An 18,133-nucleotide genomic window follows, 5' to 3' on the forward strand; every position below is an offset into this window, starting at 1 on the left:
GAGGTGGGATGACCCCAGGGAGGATCCCGGCTGCTCTGCCACAGGGAAGCCCTGCCATCGCTCAGCATTACCTGGGTGATGTGCTCCGGCCAGAGACCAGACGTGGACCTGCAGCAGGATGCTTGGGGGCTGGCAGGCTGCCCAAAGACAGGCCTGGGCTGTTTGTCCTGTGGCTGTAGTTTAATGCAAGGCAGTAAGCTGGGTTTTGGTTAGAATATTTGTTTTCAGGTTTAATGATTACATGTCTGATAACAATATGCATGTGCGTATACGTATGCTTGGAGAGGAAAATTTGTATAAGCAGCAGGATTTTAAAAAAGGAAAGAGTACATTGATGGCATTTAAGAGTTTATGCTTTTCTTGTTTGATAGCACGCTTACGTAGGATTTGAGTGACAGAGCCTGAGAAGTCATGGGCTCAGTCTGCTGCGTCTTGTCCTTACACATTCCTGCTATACACACACACACACATGCACATGTTAACTGGGTTTAGAGGAAAAGCGGCACACACACGAATCAACGTGTTTTCTGACAACAGCGTGCAGGTGACAGTGCCATGGCTGTGGGAAAAGTTCCCTGTCAGTCAGACTCCAGTTGCCACAGCCAGCACCTGAAACAGCTGCTTGTTTCCATGGGAGATGCCAGACACAGATATCTAAGTCTTACAAAAGATTTTTGTCCCAATCCAGCAAAAATCTTAGGGATGGATTTCACATTAATGCTACGAATCTCTCTCACTCAAGTGCTTCATTACGATCAAGACATTAATTAGCTCACACTAATCTAATAGAAAATTAAGGCTTCTGATCTCAAAGCTACATTGGAACTACAGCTGCCCAGGGCTTATCAGGATCAAGGCTAGAAAGCAGCATTTCTCTACGTGGTATACTTTACATGTGTCATATATGTCATATATGTCATACATGTGCAGGGATCTCCCCTGCACCATTTTCTCAAGTTGTGCTGATCAGATCTTCTGTGTCTGATAGTCTCCACAATCACACCTAAATAAAAAACACTAAAATGTGTCAAGGATATTTTTCTCTACTTTTCATATCTGAATTCTGCATGTATCATGGTGTTAGCTAAAATGAGCACAACTACTACATGGCAGTGCTTGGAAACCAATCTTATTCTCGTTAAGTTCTGCCACTGAATTCTAAAGGGATGTTATCCCATAGCTTACTGCAGTCTAGAGCCAGAAGGAATAATTAATGGTTATTTGAGCCCCTGAATGTAATGGACAACCAGGAATTCTTGAGCACACAGCATCCACTTCAGCTGTCAAAACATATGCTTCGTTGATTTAAGGACTTCAGGTGGCAAAGAGAATCCAGTTCACCCACTGGTAAATTGCTCCAACAGCCATTGTCCCTCAGCTTTAATCTTACCCACTTTTTCCGGCACACCTAATATCCAAGCTGAAAACCAGCCATGAGAGAGCAAATACACTCATTTAACCTTTTGCTTTATAAATGTACGTGTGTGTGTGTGTGTGCACGCATGTGTGTTCATACGTATGCAATACAGTGTAGATACGCCCAGGTACCCATCTGCAATTGGGTGCCAGGTCAGTGGGTATGCTTGCTATGGCTGTTAAATGAAAAATGGAGTGGGCTAGCTGTAACCAGTGGATTATTCGGTGAGCAACACGCTGTACAATGTGTTAAGTCCGGGAAGAGAATGCTTTTTTACTGACTTACTGAGAAGTGCCACATCACACTGAGAGAGCTTACAGAATCCAGCGCAGGGTCCGGCAGGGGCTTCTTTAGTTGTTGGGCAACTTGGGCTGTTTTACACATTGTGGCACCTCCAGTCCTGTGTGCAGGGTCACCTGCACAAAGAAGAAATAACATGTAGATTCAAAAGTGGGACATCCTCAGCAGAAAGCGTTCCTGACGGCCAAGAGCAAGCAAATGACAGAGGAAGGGCTGGGGGACTTCAGGTCCAGGTTTAAGCCATTAAGAGTATTAATGGAGGAGATACTGAGTGCCTGAGATAAACAAGTCTCCTTCCCCCTTCCCGTCTGAACACCCCGAGGTCTAGAAGCCAGGTGTCTGTAATTTCTTCCCAAATCCAGCCACCAGCTGTAGGCCTCCAGCAGTGCTGCTGGTGAGACACAAGGTGGATGGTGTCGCTGTGTGAGGGACCCCCAGCGCTTCAGGGCAGGGATCACACAGTGGAGCCCGTGTACTCAAAAGAAGAAAACCCTTTTATCTTTGCTGTCCTGGCAGGACAGAGCACGAGACATTTTAGTTCTCCTTCTGTAATCTGACGTCCTACAAGGTCAGGGTTCCCACACAGACGTACCAGAGCACCCTTCAACAGCAAACACAAGTTTAGTCTCAATAGTTTTCCGCTGCCCCCACGTCAGCCACACTCTGCCTTAACTCGGTTGTGGTAAGAAATGCAAGCCAGGCACTTAAAAGGATGCAGGTAGCTAAAACTAAACATAGTTGTGAGTAAAAATCTGTGTTGAATATAGCAGTGAGGTGCCCGGAGAACCGCCCGTGTCTTCCACGTTGGTGCATCAAATAGAACAAAGCTATGAAATCTTCTTGACAGATTTGGATGTCACCAGTAATGAATGCTAAATGTTCATGTACTGATAAGACATGCAAGGCTTCTGGTTTTGGTTTGGGTGTTTTAAATGATGAGTGTTCCACCCTGGCTGCATTGGTCCTACCTGACCTAAGCTGACTTCTTCAGTCTGAGGCTCCTGGGCGTTTTCATAGGTTCTCCCTTACACCACGTCCTGTTTCTAGCCATATGCAGTGGTCTTGAAGTAAAAATACATCATATTTAAAGAGGGTTCCTCCAAGAGGAGATCCTCTTGAGAACAGAGAGCATCTCCCAAATTCAGAAAGAGCAGGAATGATGGGCTGACCGGGTCTTCTCTGTTGCACTAATTCTCTGACCTGTGTTGTCTTTGCTCTCCTTACCACTGTGTTGCTCACATTGCTGTCTCTCACCAAAGTTAACAATCTCCAAACATAAGATCTAAGAGGAATTAGCATACTCATGGTTTTCTAGTCAAACAGGTTGAGGAAGCCTTAGCACCACTGCTTTCCAAGTGGAGCATTGCAGCAAAATAAGTGTTAGAATTATCATGTGCCGGTACTCCTACTTGTTTTTACAGCTGTGAGGCAAGGCAGAAGGCCAAATGCAGTTTTCCAAGAAGTGTTAGTAGCCCAGGTGTCAGCCTGGAAGGCAGGAGCCCCTATCCATACTGACTACCTACAGGTGACATTACCAGCCCCAGTGGCAATGGCCGGTAGCATACATTCTCCTTCAGGTGAGAAGGGTGAGTGGGACTGAGCTGCAGAAGACTTACCTGGACATTTCGATTGAGGCTCAGTGCAGGCATGAAGACACCCTCGATGTTTTCAAATGCTGGAGGCCCTTGTTGCTGCCCGTTTATGTAAAAGGTCAGGTTGTGCTTGTTCAGATCCAGCAGGACACCAACAGTGGCACCTTTGGAAACTCCTCCTTCAGTCCTAGGGTACAAAGGGACCACACTGCTGGTGAAGGCAGAGCGCTACGCTGCTGCTGCTCTCTCTATGACAAGCTGTCTTGCTAAGCAAAGGGAGCGTGGAGCAGCACGGTGAAATAATTATCCTCGTGGCATTTGGCAATGACTGATCCACACCTTCATCTGAAATAGATGTGCCGTATTCCTGGGAGTGGGGGGATCCTAAAGAGAAATTAGGTCCATCTCTCCTCCAGCTATAACCTAAGAGCTGAAAATGGGGTTCAGAGTGAACAAGTCCCATCGGCCGATGAGAGACGGGAGGGTGAGCAGGTGAGGTCAGTACTGAGCATGCAGGACAGCAGTCCTGGAGACACAGCTCCTCAAGGCATCCCTGCTATAGTGAAACGATGCACAGCAGAGGATGATAAAGCAGAAAGCTGGTTTCCTAGGTGTTCATTTCTAATTATGCCTGCTAACAGCTCAATGACTCAGACTTCCCATTCAAGTACTCACCTTGGCATCCCCTAAGGGGAGCCGGCTTTCCAGAGACCAGGGAGCCAGTACAACAGGTAGTGGTTTCGGGGAAGAAGGGAAGGTGGGGCTGGTTAGGGATGAGCGGCGCTCCCTGACTGAGAAGATGCTCAGCTATAAGACCACGAGCTGCTTCAAGTGTGCCGGCATGTTTATTAATACCAGTGATAATTGGTTGTGTCAGGAGCAGCTGCTGGGAACTACCATGGTATAGGAGCTTGCCAGGGCAGACTCAGCCAGCCATTACACGCTCGAGCGATTTGACATTAATGCACTTTGATTTGGGGGTTAGTCAAACCCTGTATTACTTTAAAGAGTGCTGAGCAAAAATATCTACCAGATATGCAGATTGGCCACAGGCACTGCTACTCTGCTAATATCAGGGGGGCTCTGCGATGGATTTACAGCCTGACACAATTTGTTCAGGGTAAATCAGATTTCAAAAATAATTTGCAGTAGGAAAGGAAGCAGCTGTCTCTTGTCCCACGCACTCCCCTCAGGCACACAATAGTCACAAGATTAATTCAATTTTAACATAAAATTCATCACAATAGGTAGGCAAAACATAAAAAAAAAAAAAGGGGGGGGGTGTGGGTTTCAAAATATGATTAGGAAGAATATAGTGCGGGGAAGAAATTGTCATCTTGTCCACTAGGTGTCACAAACTGGTTTCCTTTAGACGAAATGTGGCACATGGCATTTCCTCTGAAGGTAAAGGGCGTTTTATCTGTGGCATAACAGTATAGAATGCTATCCTGACTTCTCCATTTAAAGCTCTTCAAGCACTAATAGTATAGCTGAGAATCATGAATTGGCCTTGACGTGTTAGATTTCAAACTTTACTGTTCTCAGGTTCCTTGTATTTGCTTTCTGGTCCTATAAGCATTAATAGGTTTCTCTTTGAGCTCTTCTCCAAAACCATAAAGTCAATTTCCAACAAAAGTTAAGATGCTTACTTGTCCTCAGCATCTCAGTATCTAGGCTTTTTTTATCAAAAGCACTCAATCATAAAATTCATGAGATTGTGGGAAGCAACAGTACTATGATCTAGAGCTATTTACAAATAGATTATTTTTCTTTCTGGTTAGGAACGACTTTGATTGTAGGGCACCATGTTTTATATCCTGCAGTGTTTTAAAATAGATTTTATGACATCCTTTTAAATGACATTGATTCTCTTAGGGAAACAGAAACAGCAAATTTGCTTTTTTGAGATTATTATGCTCTTTCCTATATGAAAAGCTAATTTGCTTCTTGTGGGCTAATTATCTGTGTGCTGCACAGTGACATTGAATGACTCCTCTTCAGCCCCCGGGGACAGCCCTGCTGAAGAGGAGAGAGATGCTGCCTGCAGAGCCCAGCCGAGGCCAGTGCAGGACCCAGCTGAGGCCCCTCCAGGAGCCACAGGGGCGTGGGGGCAAAGCAGAGCGATGGGGACCCTTTCCCTTCCTTGCCACCACAAGCCTTGCAGGACTTCAGCAGGCAGACTGCCCCGTTCCTCGGCTGCCACGTCCCCACGGTGAGCAATCAGCTCCCACAGAATGAAGCCAGGGCAAAGGCAAGCAGGGGCACTTAGCCAGGCAAGTATCCAGGCTGCTACCAGGGAGGCTGGACTTTTTCTGAGGCTCTTCCTGAGCACCCCAGGATTTCTTTGGGAACAGTACTTTGAGGACCTCAGTGCTTTTTGGACTGCTGTCATGGCCACTTCCTTCAGGAGGAGATGTGGAAGAGTCAAAGTTTCATGAGCAAACTTGTGCAAGGCATTTCCGCAGTCTTCTGTACATCATTTAGACAGTATTACAGGATCATTTTTCTAATAAATGCCTTAGATGCAATAAAAGAAGCCAGCCAGCTCAAGAGACTCAAACTGATGTTGCTCTCTCCTGTACACTTCTGTAGCAGCATGTAAAAAAGCTGCTGTAATGCATTTTAAAATGCATTACTTTTTAAATACACTTAATGACATATATACTTAATGACAATAATACTTAATGACAGTTATACCATAGGCCCCTAGTAATCTGCAAGCCATGTAAAAAGAAAACACAACTGTTTGTTATGATGCTTCTTCAATAAATACTTAGCGTTCATTAAATGATAACCCAGCTTTGAAGATACATACGACTCATTATTTCAAGTGAATCCCACTTTCTCACACCTCTTTTCCCACAGCCCTGCAAGTTTTTATTTCTGTGTGCAACGTGAAGTCCCGAGTGTGGAAATGCTGTGCGGGAGCCTGGAAGGTCAGAGTACAGAGAGGGGAACTTGGCTACCATGAAACATGCCATTGCCTGTGGCAGTGGAGCCTGTTATTGTCGGATGTTTTCGGAAGCAGCTCGGACAACGTGCAGAATAGGACTGCATGGATTGGCTTGAGGAATTCAGAACAGTACTAACCTTCAAATACAGCTTAACGATTCGTGAAAACTTTATTAAACTGAAGAATTAATTTAACTCCCCATCAACAGTATTTTAATCGTGAGCTTTACAGTTACTTAACAACTTTACCACGTCTATTGTCAAGGACAGTATTTTTCAGTCAATTATAACATTTCTGTGTTAAAAAAATCTGGTCTTGAGATCTCTGAAGTTAGTGAAGAGACTCTCCTGATCACAGGTGGTTTCAAGACTGCACTCCAAATTCTCTAGATTTTGACCTCCCACTCTTTCTCAGCATAAAACATTTCAGTGCAACCTCCATCTCTTCCTTTACATAACCATTTAGTGGCTTAGAGTATTGCCTGTAGCACCAGGTACTCCTGCCCTTGGGAACTTGGCCAAGGAACCGATCAGTTGCAATGAATGCCAGTGCCTCTTAGCAACGGGCACATGACATGTGGTGTGACCTGCTTATTTCATAGAATCATAGAATAGTTTGGGTTGGAAGGGACCTTTAAAGGTCATCTAGTCTAACCCCCCTGCAATGAGCAGGGACTTCTTCAACTAGATCGTGTTGCTCAGAGCCCCATCCAACCTGACCTTGAGTGTTTCCAGGGATGGGACATCTACTGTCTCTCTGGGCAACCTGTTGCAGTGTTTAGCCACGCTCATTGTAAAAAATGTCTTCCTTATATCTAGTCTAAATCTACCCTCTTTTAAATTAAAACCATTACCCCTTATTCTATAGCAACAGGCCCTGCTAAAGAGTTTGGCCCCATCTTTCTCATAAGCCCCCTTTAAGTATTGAAAGGCTGCAATAAGGTCTCCCCCAGGCTGAACAGCCCCAATTCCGTCAACATTTCCCCATAGCACAGGTGTTCCATTCCTCTGGTAATTTTTGTGACTCTCCTCTGGACTTGCTCCAACAGGTCCATGTCTTTCCTGTGCTGAAGACTCCAGAGCTGGATGCAGTACTCTGGGAGGGGTCTCACCAGCATGGAGCAGAGGGGCAGAATCACCTCCTCCGACCTGCTGGCCATGCTTCTTTTGATGCAGCCCAGGACACAGGTGGGTTTCTGGGCTGCGAGCACACATTATTCGCTCATGTCCAGCTTTTCATCCACCAGTACCCCCAAGTTCTTCTCCGCAGGACTGCACTCAATCCCTTCATCCCTCAGCCTGTATTGATACTGGGGCTTGCCCTGACCCACGTGTAGGACCTTGCACTTGGCCTTGTTGAACCTCATGAGGTTCACACGGGCCCACTTCTTGAGCTTGTCCAGGTCCCTCTGCATAGCGTCCCATCCCTCAAGTCCCATCCACCACTCAGCTTAGTGTCATCTGCAAACTTGCTGAGGGTGCACCTGATCCCACTGTCTATGTCGCTGATGAAGATCAATGAAACAGTACCAGTCCTAATATGGACCCCTGAGGGACACCACTTGTCACAGATCTCCACCTGGACATTGAGCTGTTGACCACTACTCTCTGGATCCAGCCAACTCCTCATCCACGGGAACAGTCCAGCCACCAAATCCATTTTTCTCCAGTTTAGAGAGAAGGATGTTGTGGGGGACGATGTCAAAGGCCTCACAGAAGTCCAGTTAGACAACATTTGTCTTCTCGTCAACTGATGTAGTCACTCCATCATAGAAGGCCACTAGGTGGGTCAGGCAGGACTTGCCCTTTGTGAAGCCATGCTGACTGTCTTGAATCACCTCCCTGTCCTCCATGTGCCTTAGCACAACTTCCAGGAGGATCTGTTCCATGACCTTCCCAGACACGGACTTCCAGGAACAGTGAGGCTGAAAGGTACCTCACAAAGCTATATCCCTGCCCTGAAGTTTTTTCTTAACCAATTTGCTGAACCCGTTTTCAAAGGCTCCCTCTGTGTTTGATAGCATTAGTCTTCTGTTCATGCCTCTTCTTCTAGCATTACAGAAGTCATGCTAGTTTTTAAGGATATAGTCAGGTCCAATTTTGCATGCAGTGAGTGAAAGGTACAGAAAAGTGCTCTAAACGTGACAGGTCCCATGAACAGGTCTTTCAAGTTCCACCTCGTCTTATCCTTTAAGTTAGTCGTTTATTTGTTGCCCTAATGTATTCTCATGAAGATTAGGAGGCAGGAAATGATTGCTAAGATGTAACCTCCATCACGTCTCCATCCGAGAGGCTAAAAGCTGACAATACATTTCCTTTGGGCTGTGATACTGTGCTGTCATGCACTTGTGTCCAGTGGGGAAAAACAACTAGGCAGCAATAACTGTTTCCCCAAGACTATTACAGCTAATGAGTTAAAAAACTGACCTAGTTGACTGTCACGGTTAAAAATATAATGGCTAGACCTAATTTCATTGAAGCGCATGTGATTTCATAAGACTACATGCCCTTTACAAGTGTACTTCACTTGAACAGATATTCCATGGGTCTATCCATGCCTTGGATGTGCCTGCAAAGCCTTTGTGTTTTACCTAGTAAAAACTGGAAACTGTCATCACCAGAAAACACTTTGTTCTCCTGTTCAAGAAGGATGGTTGGAAATTCAAAGTGTTTCCATTGTCTGTCCTTCCCGGAAAAAAAGCTTTTGCTTAGCTCATGTGTTCCTTGCCGGGAGGAGCGTGCTGAAGACCAAATCCGTAAAATAGGTTTCTGGGACAGTAGTATACAGAATGGTTGCCAGCTTTTTTCCAGAAAACATAAGCTGTTTCACAGAGCATTAAAATTAATACAGCTGAACATTACTTCCGCCCTAAATCGGATCAAGATGTTAAAGGGACAGAGAACCTTTTGATATATTTATTATATCGATGTTATTTTACTCTGTATTGTCTTAGGTCATGATCTAAGGTCTTTGGAACCATGGGAAATACTCCAATTGACTTCAGATAGCTTTTGATCCAGCTACAAGGTTCTTCCACCTGTCTGTAATGAACTGCAAATTCAAACTATGCTTCAAAGAAAAATTCCCAGCAATTGCAGTATACTTATGCATTAGAGTATAAATGACTATTCATCAGAAGACATTGCGACCAGCTGTAGGACACAGTGCACGTTGGCATGAACTCTTTTCTTTAAGGAGACGCTACCTGCATTTGAGCATTTTAAAAACCACTGCGAGCCTTTCTTTTAATCATTTTTTATAACAGAAACAACACCTTAGCTAGTGAGTGTGGAAGACCTGCTGGGACAATCAGTAGAAAACTAAATCGACGTTGATTCCCGCTCTGCCACAGACTTGCTACGTATCCTTGGTCAGTCACTTTATGCATACATCAGTCTCCCATCGTGATAAAGTAGGTATACAAATGCACCATCTTCCAGAACGAACAAGGGACTTAGGATCCTGAATCATGCTCTTCAGCAGAGATCTTCTTGAGGGTCTTGGTTCCCGTAGTACCCAGCTGACTTTCAGCTTGGGCCGTCCCTCTCATGGGACGTAGAGAGGGAGCAGTGCAGTTCTGCTCTGGTGTTACCCCAGGGAGCTTCAAGTGAAGTTGATCATGTCTTCCCTACACAGTCCAGCATCAGGTCAAGAAAACACAGCCAGCACTAGGCAGAGGTAACTATCATGAGCGCTGAAAGCCATGCAACTGTGTCAGCACAACACTGGATCTATGCTGATACACGTCTCTGTGTGATCCATCCCTGGCGGTAGCTTCAGCTGGAACATGTCTCCCTACCGCTCTGCTGCATAGAGCATACAGAGCCTCTGAGTGGTGGGAGGAAGAAGGGTTTGGTAATGATGCTCGGGGGCATTCTGAAATCCTCGCCTCTGTGAGTCGGTTGTACTAGCTGAGACACTTTTCAAAGCTCTTCAGTACAATGGCTCAGTTGGACAGAAGCTGTCCCTGAGTCCTCATTCCCAAACAGTCCCTTGTGTCCAGACCACCCGAGGTGTGACCTACAGCATTACCTTTAATCCGCTTTCAGGACTGGCAATAACACCTGCATTTGGGAATCACCAGTGCTTTGCCTAATTATTGTGCAACCCTGCAGCCAAGATTCCTCCTGAGGAAATCAACCATTTTTCTCGCTGCGCTCCTCCAGCAATGAGAAAGAAATCCTGCATCCCAGCGCGCTGCACTCCTGTTTGCTGACACCATGGGTGGGACATGCAGTAATGGGCTTAAATCACAGCAGAGGGGATTTAGGCTAGATCTCAGGAAAAAAATGTGAGCACTGAGGCTAACAAACACTCACACCGATTGCAAAGGTGCAATCCCTGTCACTAGGATTTCTGAGAAGGAATAAGATAACTACATTTGGCAGGGAGAATAGACTAGATGGCTTGCTCAGACCCCTTCCTCTGATGCAAAGCAGAAAAAACTATCAGTAATGAGAAAAATGTGCAAGTTGTGCTTACCGATTGGTGTGAGAATTGCAATGCATGAACCAGCTGCGGTTGTTGTCAACGTACATGGCCCATGCCTTGTCGTCCTTGCCTAGCATCATGTCCTTGACAACATTAATCCTGGCAATACCGAAGGCTGGATCCGGATGGTTGTCATACCGGTCCACATGCAGTTCCCAGTAATGCACACCCTTGGAGAAGGCTGCTGTGCCAAGAACAACCCGGTCATCGTAGCTGTTGCAGGTGGCAGTCTGGTTGTCGTTCGACAGCACTATGTCTCTGTGAGCTGAGGAGGGGTCGAAGGTGAACCACGCCACTGTGGAAGGGGAAAAGGAAAGGCAGGATTATGGCAGAATGGGCTGTGTTCGAGTGTTGTCTGCTTTACTTAAATCAGGAGGATGAGATTCTGCCTTTCTAAAGACCCCCCTGCACAATATAAAGACAATATAAAGGCAATAAAGACAATCTCTCCTCGTTCCTGTAGGCAGCTACACAAAGCTGCTTTGAGCCGGTACCCTGCTGGTTTTCAGCTCAGAAGTGCTTTACGTTGTCTGTGCTTGTTCCTCTGAACATAAACCGCAAAAAGCAGTGACTTTCTGTCCTCACATGGTAACAAGAAAGTCATTGAGGGGACAAAGGCTTCTCCATGATACGGAAACTGCCCACAAGAGGTGAATTGGTTCAGAATCACCTCCAAAGGAGTTCTACTGTGTCTGCACTGGTTAGGACTGACTTCACTAGTTTATTAAAGAGGGGGGGGGGGGGGGGGGGGGTGGAACCAACAGAAAAAGCTCTTAAAGTATAAATATTTTATACTGGCCTATTTTGGCAACACAGCATAAAAGTGGAATTGATAATGGCATGCACTTCTCGCTTCATTACAATATCATTAATGAAGATGAACCTCTTGTAATGCCTGTATGGATGTCAAGTATAATTACAGAGGAACAAGTATGAATTCCCATCTCTGTATTATCAAACTTTGCTGTGAAATTAAAGTGGTAGTGAAGAAAAAGGCAAATTTTGAAGATATATGCAGAAGTGGAGACAGAGTGGCACAAAAATATCCCGTGTGTTGCATAACTACTTCTGTATGCTAAAGCAAATAAGAATCTTAGACCCCAGACTTCTACAGCCAAATAAAATTGCATTATTTGAATCCTGAAGTGTTACTAATCATGGAAAATCCCTGAAAGTGCTAGGAGGAGAGCTCAGTCCCTGCGCACACTCAGTTGCTGGCTTCTCTGCTCAGATGATCCAAAATCTCCATGCCAGTAAGTACCAAAGATATTAGTGGGTATAAAGGGATGGAAGTGTTCTGCCACTGAGACCTGCAGCTTTTCACTTAGAAACTGGCAAAACCCCAACTCACCATCTGACGTCTGTAAAATAACTGTCTTGCTGTAAGGACCAACTCCTGATGAGTTGAAAGCTTTGACTCTTGCATTATAGGTACTGTTGAAATGAAGACCATCAATGGTGCAGAGAGTCTCCTTGCCAACATACACTTCCTAAACATTCACAAAAAAAAAGGAGAAAGAGGGACATGTTTAACTGTTTCTCTGTGCCTTGTGATCACATGTTAAGACTTCTAAATATAAGCCACAAGTGAATAGCTTCTCATTGCTTCCCGGGATGTAGAAGTTATGCTGTTGGAACACAGACAGCCACAGCAGTGGAGACATCAGGGTTGGTTAGCAGTGAAGATGCTAAGGTGAAGATGAAGCTGGAAGGGTACAGCAATAAAGGGCAACACAAGAAGAACTTAGCTTCTATCCTCTTTTCCTAAACATCTACTCGAAACCACTATTTTGGATAGCAGTCCCAGTGTCTGGCCAACTGTGGCCATTCTTGTACTTATGTAGGACTAAAAAAGGAGTGTGTGGAAGAATAAAAAAACCTAAGTAAACACAGTATTATTCTGTTGGAAAGATTGTCTCATGCCTGTGTTAAAATATAATTTTGAAACCTGCAAACACAGAGCCAGAAGAAACTGATGTCCAAAAAATTAGGATCACATATCTCACATGATTAAACGGCAACTAGACAACAGAGACATTGTAAAAGTCTGCAAAGATTCATTAAACGGCAAGCACTTGTGTAATGTGAAATATTTCAGGAGGAGGAACATCTAGGCAGACTAATGAAGAGGATCAGTCAGATTATAGAATCTATGATGAACTGAAAGAAGCCTAGAAACCTCATGTTTGTTGGAAAAATGAACAGAAAATTACAGGAAAGGAAAAAATCCTGTCTTGGCAAGCAGGTTGAAAGCCACAATTCCTTTCCAACTCTGATTTCTCCAGTTCTGTGAAATCCATAGATTTATGGTAGCAAAGGCCCTAAAGAGCTTAAAGCTGTCACTAAGCAGAGCACTAAGGCCCCGGTTCAGTTAAGGCACTCGAGTACGTGCCTAAGAGTAGTCCTGTTGATTAAGGCTCTTTGATATGAACCTAAAGTGAGTTAAGTATGTGATGAATAACAAAGGGATTACTTAAGTTTACAGTGGACTACGTGTTTGTCCACTTTGCTACCATGGTGGCTGCTACAAATAACAGAATCTCTTGGGGTTCTGAGTTAGCTGATGAACTTTTATGGACAGAAAGAAGAGTTTTAGTAGAATAGCTTAATTCATCTCCATGTTATAACACATGCTGTCTGTGCAAAAAAGTTGTATTTGTAGAACAACTCTCACATTTTCTAATCCATTTCATATTTTTACCACTGTTCACTGCTTGTGTTTATTCAGATTGATGCTCCCTGCTACGATGGGGGACAAAAAACGTTCTTTAAATCCACCCATTGAACACTGATAAAGTGCAGTCAGTGCCATTGCTTTCAGATATATAATCCTTCACAAAAAGTCAGCAAACTCTTACTGAAATGGCACCGCTGAGAAGCCTGCAGTTTATCTTTCAATGGGTAAAACTGAGGATTTTTCTACAGCAGTAAGAAAAGCATTCCCCTGAGAAGTTGTCACTTTAGATTTTTAAGGATTGAGATGGCTTTGTATCTTTTTCAATCCAAAACCTTGACACAGTAGTGCTGGAAGTCCTAAAACCTTTGGCAGTTACAAACCCCCACAAACAAATGGGCTGGGATACACACCAGCCTGAAATCTTTTTTAATCACAAGTGTTTATTTAGACGTGAATAGCACTTGAAAAGCTTTATCTGAGACACTGGAATTCCTAACACCTTGCTCCTAACTCTTCATTCATCATGCACTGATAACACTCTTACCTACTAATGTCAACTACATCGGCAGCTCCCAGCAGCCTTTCACAGAGGTACCTCCTCACACTTTCAGTAGCGGAGAGCAGCCTCTTCAGACCAATGTGAAATGATACTTGGACCAAGGAACTGAAGAGATCTTCCATAAACATAGTGCCCTCTTCAAAATGCCCTGCCAATATTGCTGTCTCTTCTATTGAGGGGTGTCCAAATCAGGTGCCTTTTCCAGCTACAAGTGCAGCAGTTTGGCACAGGGAGGCAGTTCCTTAGGTGGAACAGTGCCAGGCCATTTTCAGCTTGAGAAAACTTTAGGTTTCCAGTGAGACGCCAGCTTGCAGCTCCCAAAGAAATGCCATCACAGGTTTTTGGCAAAATTTCCCATCTGTGAAGACAGCAGCTGTGCTCCACAGTGACGTCCAGATGCTTTCAAGGGGAAACAACCCCTAGGGAATGCACTGGGCCAGCCTGGTTCGGGAGCAACGGGAGCATGAAGCCTGCCGGAGGAGGAAGGCCACAGCTTCCAGCAGGACATGGCTAGCAGAAAGCTGACTGAATTATTTCTGTAGTTTGTTTATTGGGATGTGGTGAGAAGGGACGGGAGCCTATAAGTACCCTGCGCCTGCTGCCAGGAGCAAGCAGGTGTAGCATCACTCGGGATGCCTTTCCATACTTACCAACCCCATTGTAGTGTGCCTGTGGAAATCTTCCATTAGCCTGGTCTCATTCACTCCCAGAGAAAAGATTTAGAAATCCCATATTTTTACGCAGGATCCCATTTTTACTCAGAAAACCAGGAAAAACTGAGTTGCATTTCTGGACCAAGAATCTCAGCTGTTGAAATGGGGTGCTATGGACAGTTGAGAGCAGGGGCTTCAAGTAAATCTCTGTTTTGTGGAATGAACAACTTTCAGCTCCTGTAGAACAGTATAGGCTTTTCTGCTCTGGTGCACTCCAGGGGCACCTCAAGGCCCTCTTTCCCAGAGCCCTGAGAATAACTTCAAGTAATAACTTCTTACCCAAGCTGGGGGTCCTTCTAACAAGTAGCATCTGCACTGCTTTCTGCATGCATGTGACAGAAGCAGGGATGTTTTGACAACTTGTATATTCCCTACCCTCTCTCCCCACCCTCAGGACAGACACAAATCCATATCCCGAGGAAACACATACAAAGAAACAAATAAATGCTGAATGAAATTCTCACTCGGAATTGGCCACCATCTCCATCATCAAGTTCCAAGATATAACCTTCCACCGGGTTGTGGCTCAAAGGTGGCATCCTCCAGGCCAATGTCACGCTGTTGTTTCTGGTGCAACACTTCTCCAGCTGCAGTAAGGGGACGGGTGGCACTGTAAGAGGAACTGGGTACAGGTTAGTGTAACTCTGCCCTACCCCATCAGTCTGTGCTGTGGGCAGTACGGTGACCGCTCACTGCCCTCCCCTCACAGAGGAGTCAATATTCGGTAGGAAGAGAGTCCGTTCCCTTCCTTGAAACAAAAGGCAGTAAAAATGATATAACAAAATGTCAGTATTCAGACAAATAATTTGGCTGAAATACATAAACAGAAACATATCTGGACATGCTTCTGGTGCCTCGTAAGAACTACAGTCTGAGGACCTCATGTCTGGTTCCCTTCCCAGGGGTCACTGGCTGGAAGAGTTTTTTTCTCATGCTAGAGCATTTTCCACCCGCTGTCCCCAAAAGGAAAGAGGGAGCAGTGGTGGCAGGGGGTGTCCCAGGCCACGGGGCGGCATGGGAGATGCATTGCTGCCAGGAAGCCCAGCTCATTAAAGAAGAACTGGGTTATTAACCAGCAGAGCAGAGCAGCCACCCCTCCTGGGATGGCGGCGAGATAGAGTCTGTACTCCACTGACAGCAGGAAAACAATTCTTCACAATAGGGATTTATTTTTCTTTTTTTAAATCTAACCTAACGCACCCCGACCCAGTCCTTCATCAAAAACACCTTGGATATGTCATCTTTATGGCAGCCATACTTAAAAGAAACTGATGAAGAAAATTGTTCCATTTGCAAATGTTGTCTAAATCCCTTGGTTTGGGTAGCAAAGGGAACTTCTGCACCACAGGTGACTGCTTGTGGTTCTGTCTTCTCAGAAATTACAGGTATGAAGTTAGTTACTAACATGCCTTTCTGGTGACATGCTCAGGGGAAACACCAAGAGACGGTTGACCAGACCAACATCTTAAAAATAAAAATAAACAGAGTAAAAACATTCAGCCATGCCTCTGTGGGAAAGAGGCACGCACCACACCTTCTCTGCCAAATGCAACTAAACTCTCACTGTTCACTCTTTGCTGGAAATTATAAAGTGAAAATTCAGCCTTCTAGAGAGATTTGGCACGTATCTTACACACTGTTGGAATCACACAGGTTAAGCGGGATGTAAGTGATGCATAGACCCTGCCTGCTCTTCTGCCCAAGGCTGAATTTTACCGTTCAGGATCATTTCTGCAGAGCTCGGACGTGTCTTACAAGGAGCTGAGTGCTCTGAGCATTCACTGACTTAGCTCTTAACAATGTCAGTTTGCTTTTCTTTTATCTACTCTGCTTTGGGCATCTAGTTTATTTTCCTCCATCCGCCTGTGTGAGAGCTAAGCCCTTGAGCTGTTCTTTTCATCCTATTTTACCTCTCTGGATAAAAGAGGACTGTTGGCATTTTGTGTACCAAGCAGTCTGTGGGAAAATGGATGCTACTGTGTGATGGGGCTAAGGCTTCACCCCCACTTTGGAAATGACACAAAAATCAGCATCACACTTGTGATAAACGGTGCAGAAGCTACCGTGGCATTATCCATCACCTCGGTGAACGTGGCTGGTTGATAGCCTAGAAGAATGACTGTGGTCTGAAACAAAAGAGCTTTATAAATGAGCTCGTGAAGGTTTTTTCTGTGAAAAGAGAAGAAAAAGCCTTGTTCCCATTCCTTGATATTAAAGGATGATTCAGAGTGTGTCATAAATAAAAACCTGCTTGTTTTTTCACATGGAAAGTTCAGACTTTTCTCCAGGAAACACTGTGTCTGGAGAAGTAACAGAAAAGTGACATTACAAGGGTCAAAAATGTGAAAATGAGGAATTCAGAGGTAACGGGGTTTTTTTAAGTGAACCATTTTAAGTTTAGGGTTTTGTCTGTATTTGTTAGCCTGTGTATTTTCAGTGATTGGTCAGTCTGGGCAAAGATAGAGCTGTATCAGCCATCCACAATCCTGCCACTTTAGTTAAGCGGTTAACCCTCTCAGGAGGCGTTTGCTGAGTCCTCCCCACTTCTGAGACACCCTCTGGCAAATCCTGAAGTTTATAAAGTGCAAAATGGACAACCTACCCTCTCCTCTGAAAGCATCACTAACCTCTTCAACACTCTGCAAAAAATTCCTAGGAACACTGATGGAGGCTTTTTCAGGGACTGTTCATGTAATGCACAGTGCTGAAAAAAAAAGCAGAATTTCTAGGGGAAGGTAAGTGTTTTATGAGTCCCTTTTAATTACGGAAACAGGAATGCCATCTAGGATTAGAATATATTTCATACAGTAAAGTGCTGTTGTTCCCACTTCCCTGGGCAGTGTGAATTTGGGCCCTACTTCTGGGAGTCACGCATACTATGGGGAAGTGCCTGGGTTTCTTTACTGTGTCACAGGAAATTTAAGTTTTTGTGAGTAATCTTTACCAGCCTCCTACTCCCTCTGGGCCAGCCTTGGTCTGAACTGCACAACCTACAGTAGCTGAAGGAGTGGTAAGAAGCTCCCACCAAACAGCTGTGCAGCTTCGCTGGATGATGCTCACTGTCCCTGCCCTCCTGCCTCCTCCCCTGGATGTGGATGGACGACATTTGCCTGGATCTTAGATTCCCTCTGGGAAGAAAAAAGGTGAACACTTGTTGTAAAAGTCATAGGAAAGTGTGAAGCAAGTTGAGTAACCAGGACACTGGGATCTATCTTACAGTGAAGAGCAATGGGACAGGGCTAAGAAAAGAAAAATATAGGCTAAGTGTCAGAAAAAAACAGAAGACTTAGATGTTAAATTACAGTGTTGTCCCACTTCTTTGTCAGCTTAAAGTCCTCTAGAGAGTTTTTGAAGGAAAAGATTAGAAATATAAAGGGAGAAATGACACTGCATTGGCCCTGCAAGACCCATTAATGAATCTGAATGATGTC

General features: G+C 44.8%; 1 protein-coding gene across 2 annotated transcripts in view; it reads right to left on the reverse strand.

The window, feature by feature from the left end:
* Positions 1-935: 935 nt before the first annotated feature.
* TRIM67 (tripartite motif containing 67) overlaps positions 936-18,133 on the reverse strand; it is a 36,406-nt gene continuing 19,208 nt past the window's right edge. For both annotated transcript variants that reach the window (XM_055713984.1, XM_027806824.2), the window contains exons 6-10: positions 15,167-15,312; positions 12,105-12,243; positions 10,745-11,048; positions 3,334-3,496; positions 936-1,833 (exon numbers count right to left, since the gene is read on the reverse strand). In XM_055713984.1, coding sequence (XP_055569959.1) covers positions 1,768-1,833; positions 3,334-3,496; positions 10,745-11,048; positions 12,105-12,243; positions 15,167-15,312 — 818 coding nt within the window. In that variant the 3' untranslated portion in view covers positions 936-1,767. The remainder of the gene's footprint in view (positions 1,834-3,333; positions 3,497-10,744; positions 11,049-12,104; positions 12,244-15,166; positions 15,313-18,133) is intronic.

Source organism: Falco cherrug, chromosome 6 (genome assembly GCF_023634085.1).
Source record: "Falco cherrug isolate bFalChe1 chromosome 6, bFalChe1.pri, whole genome shotgun sequence".
Taxonomy (NCBI): Eukaryota; Metazoa; Chordata; class Aves; order Falconiformes; family Falconidae; genus Falco; species Falco cherrug.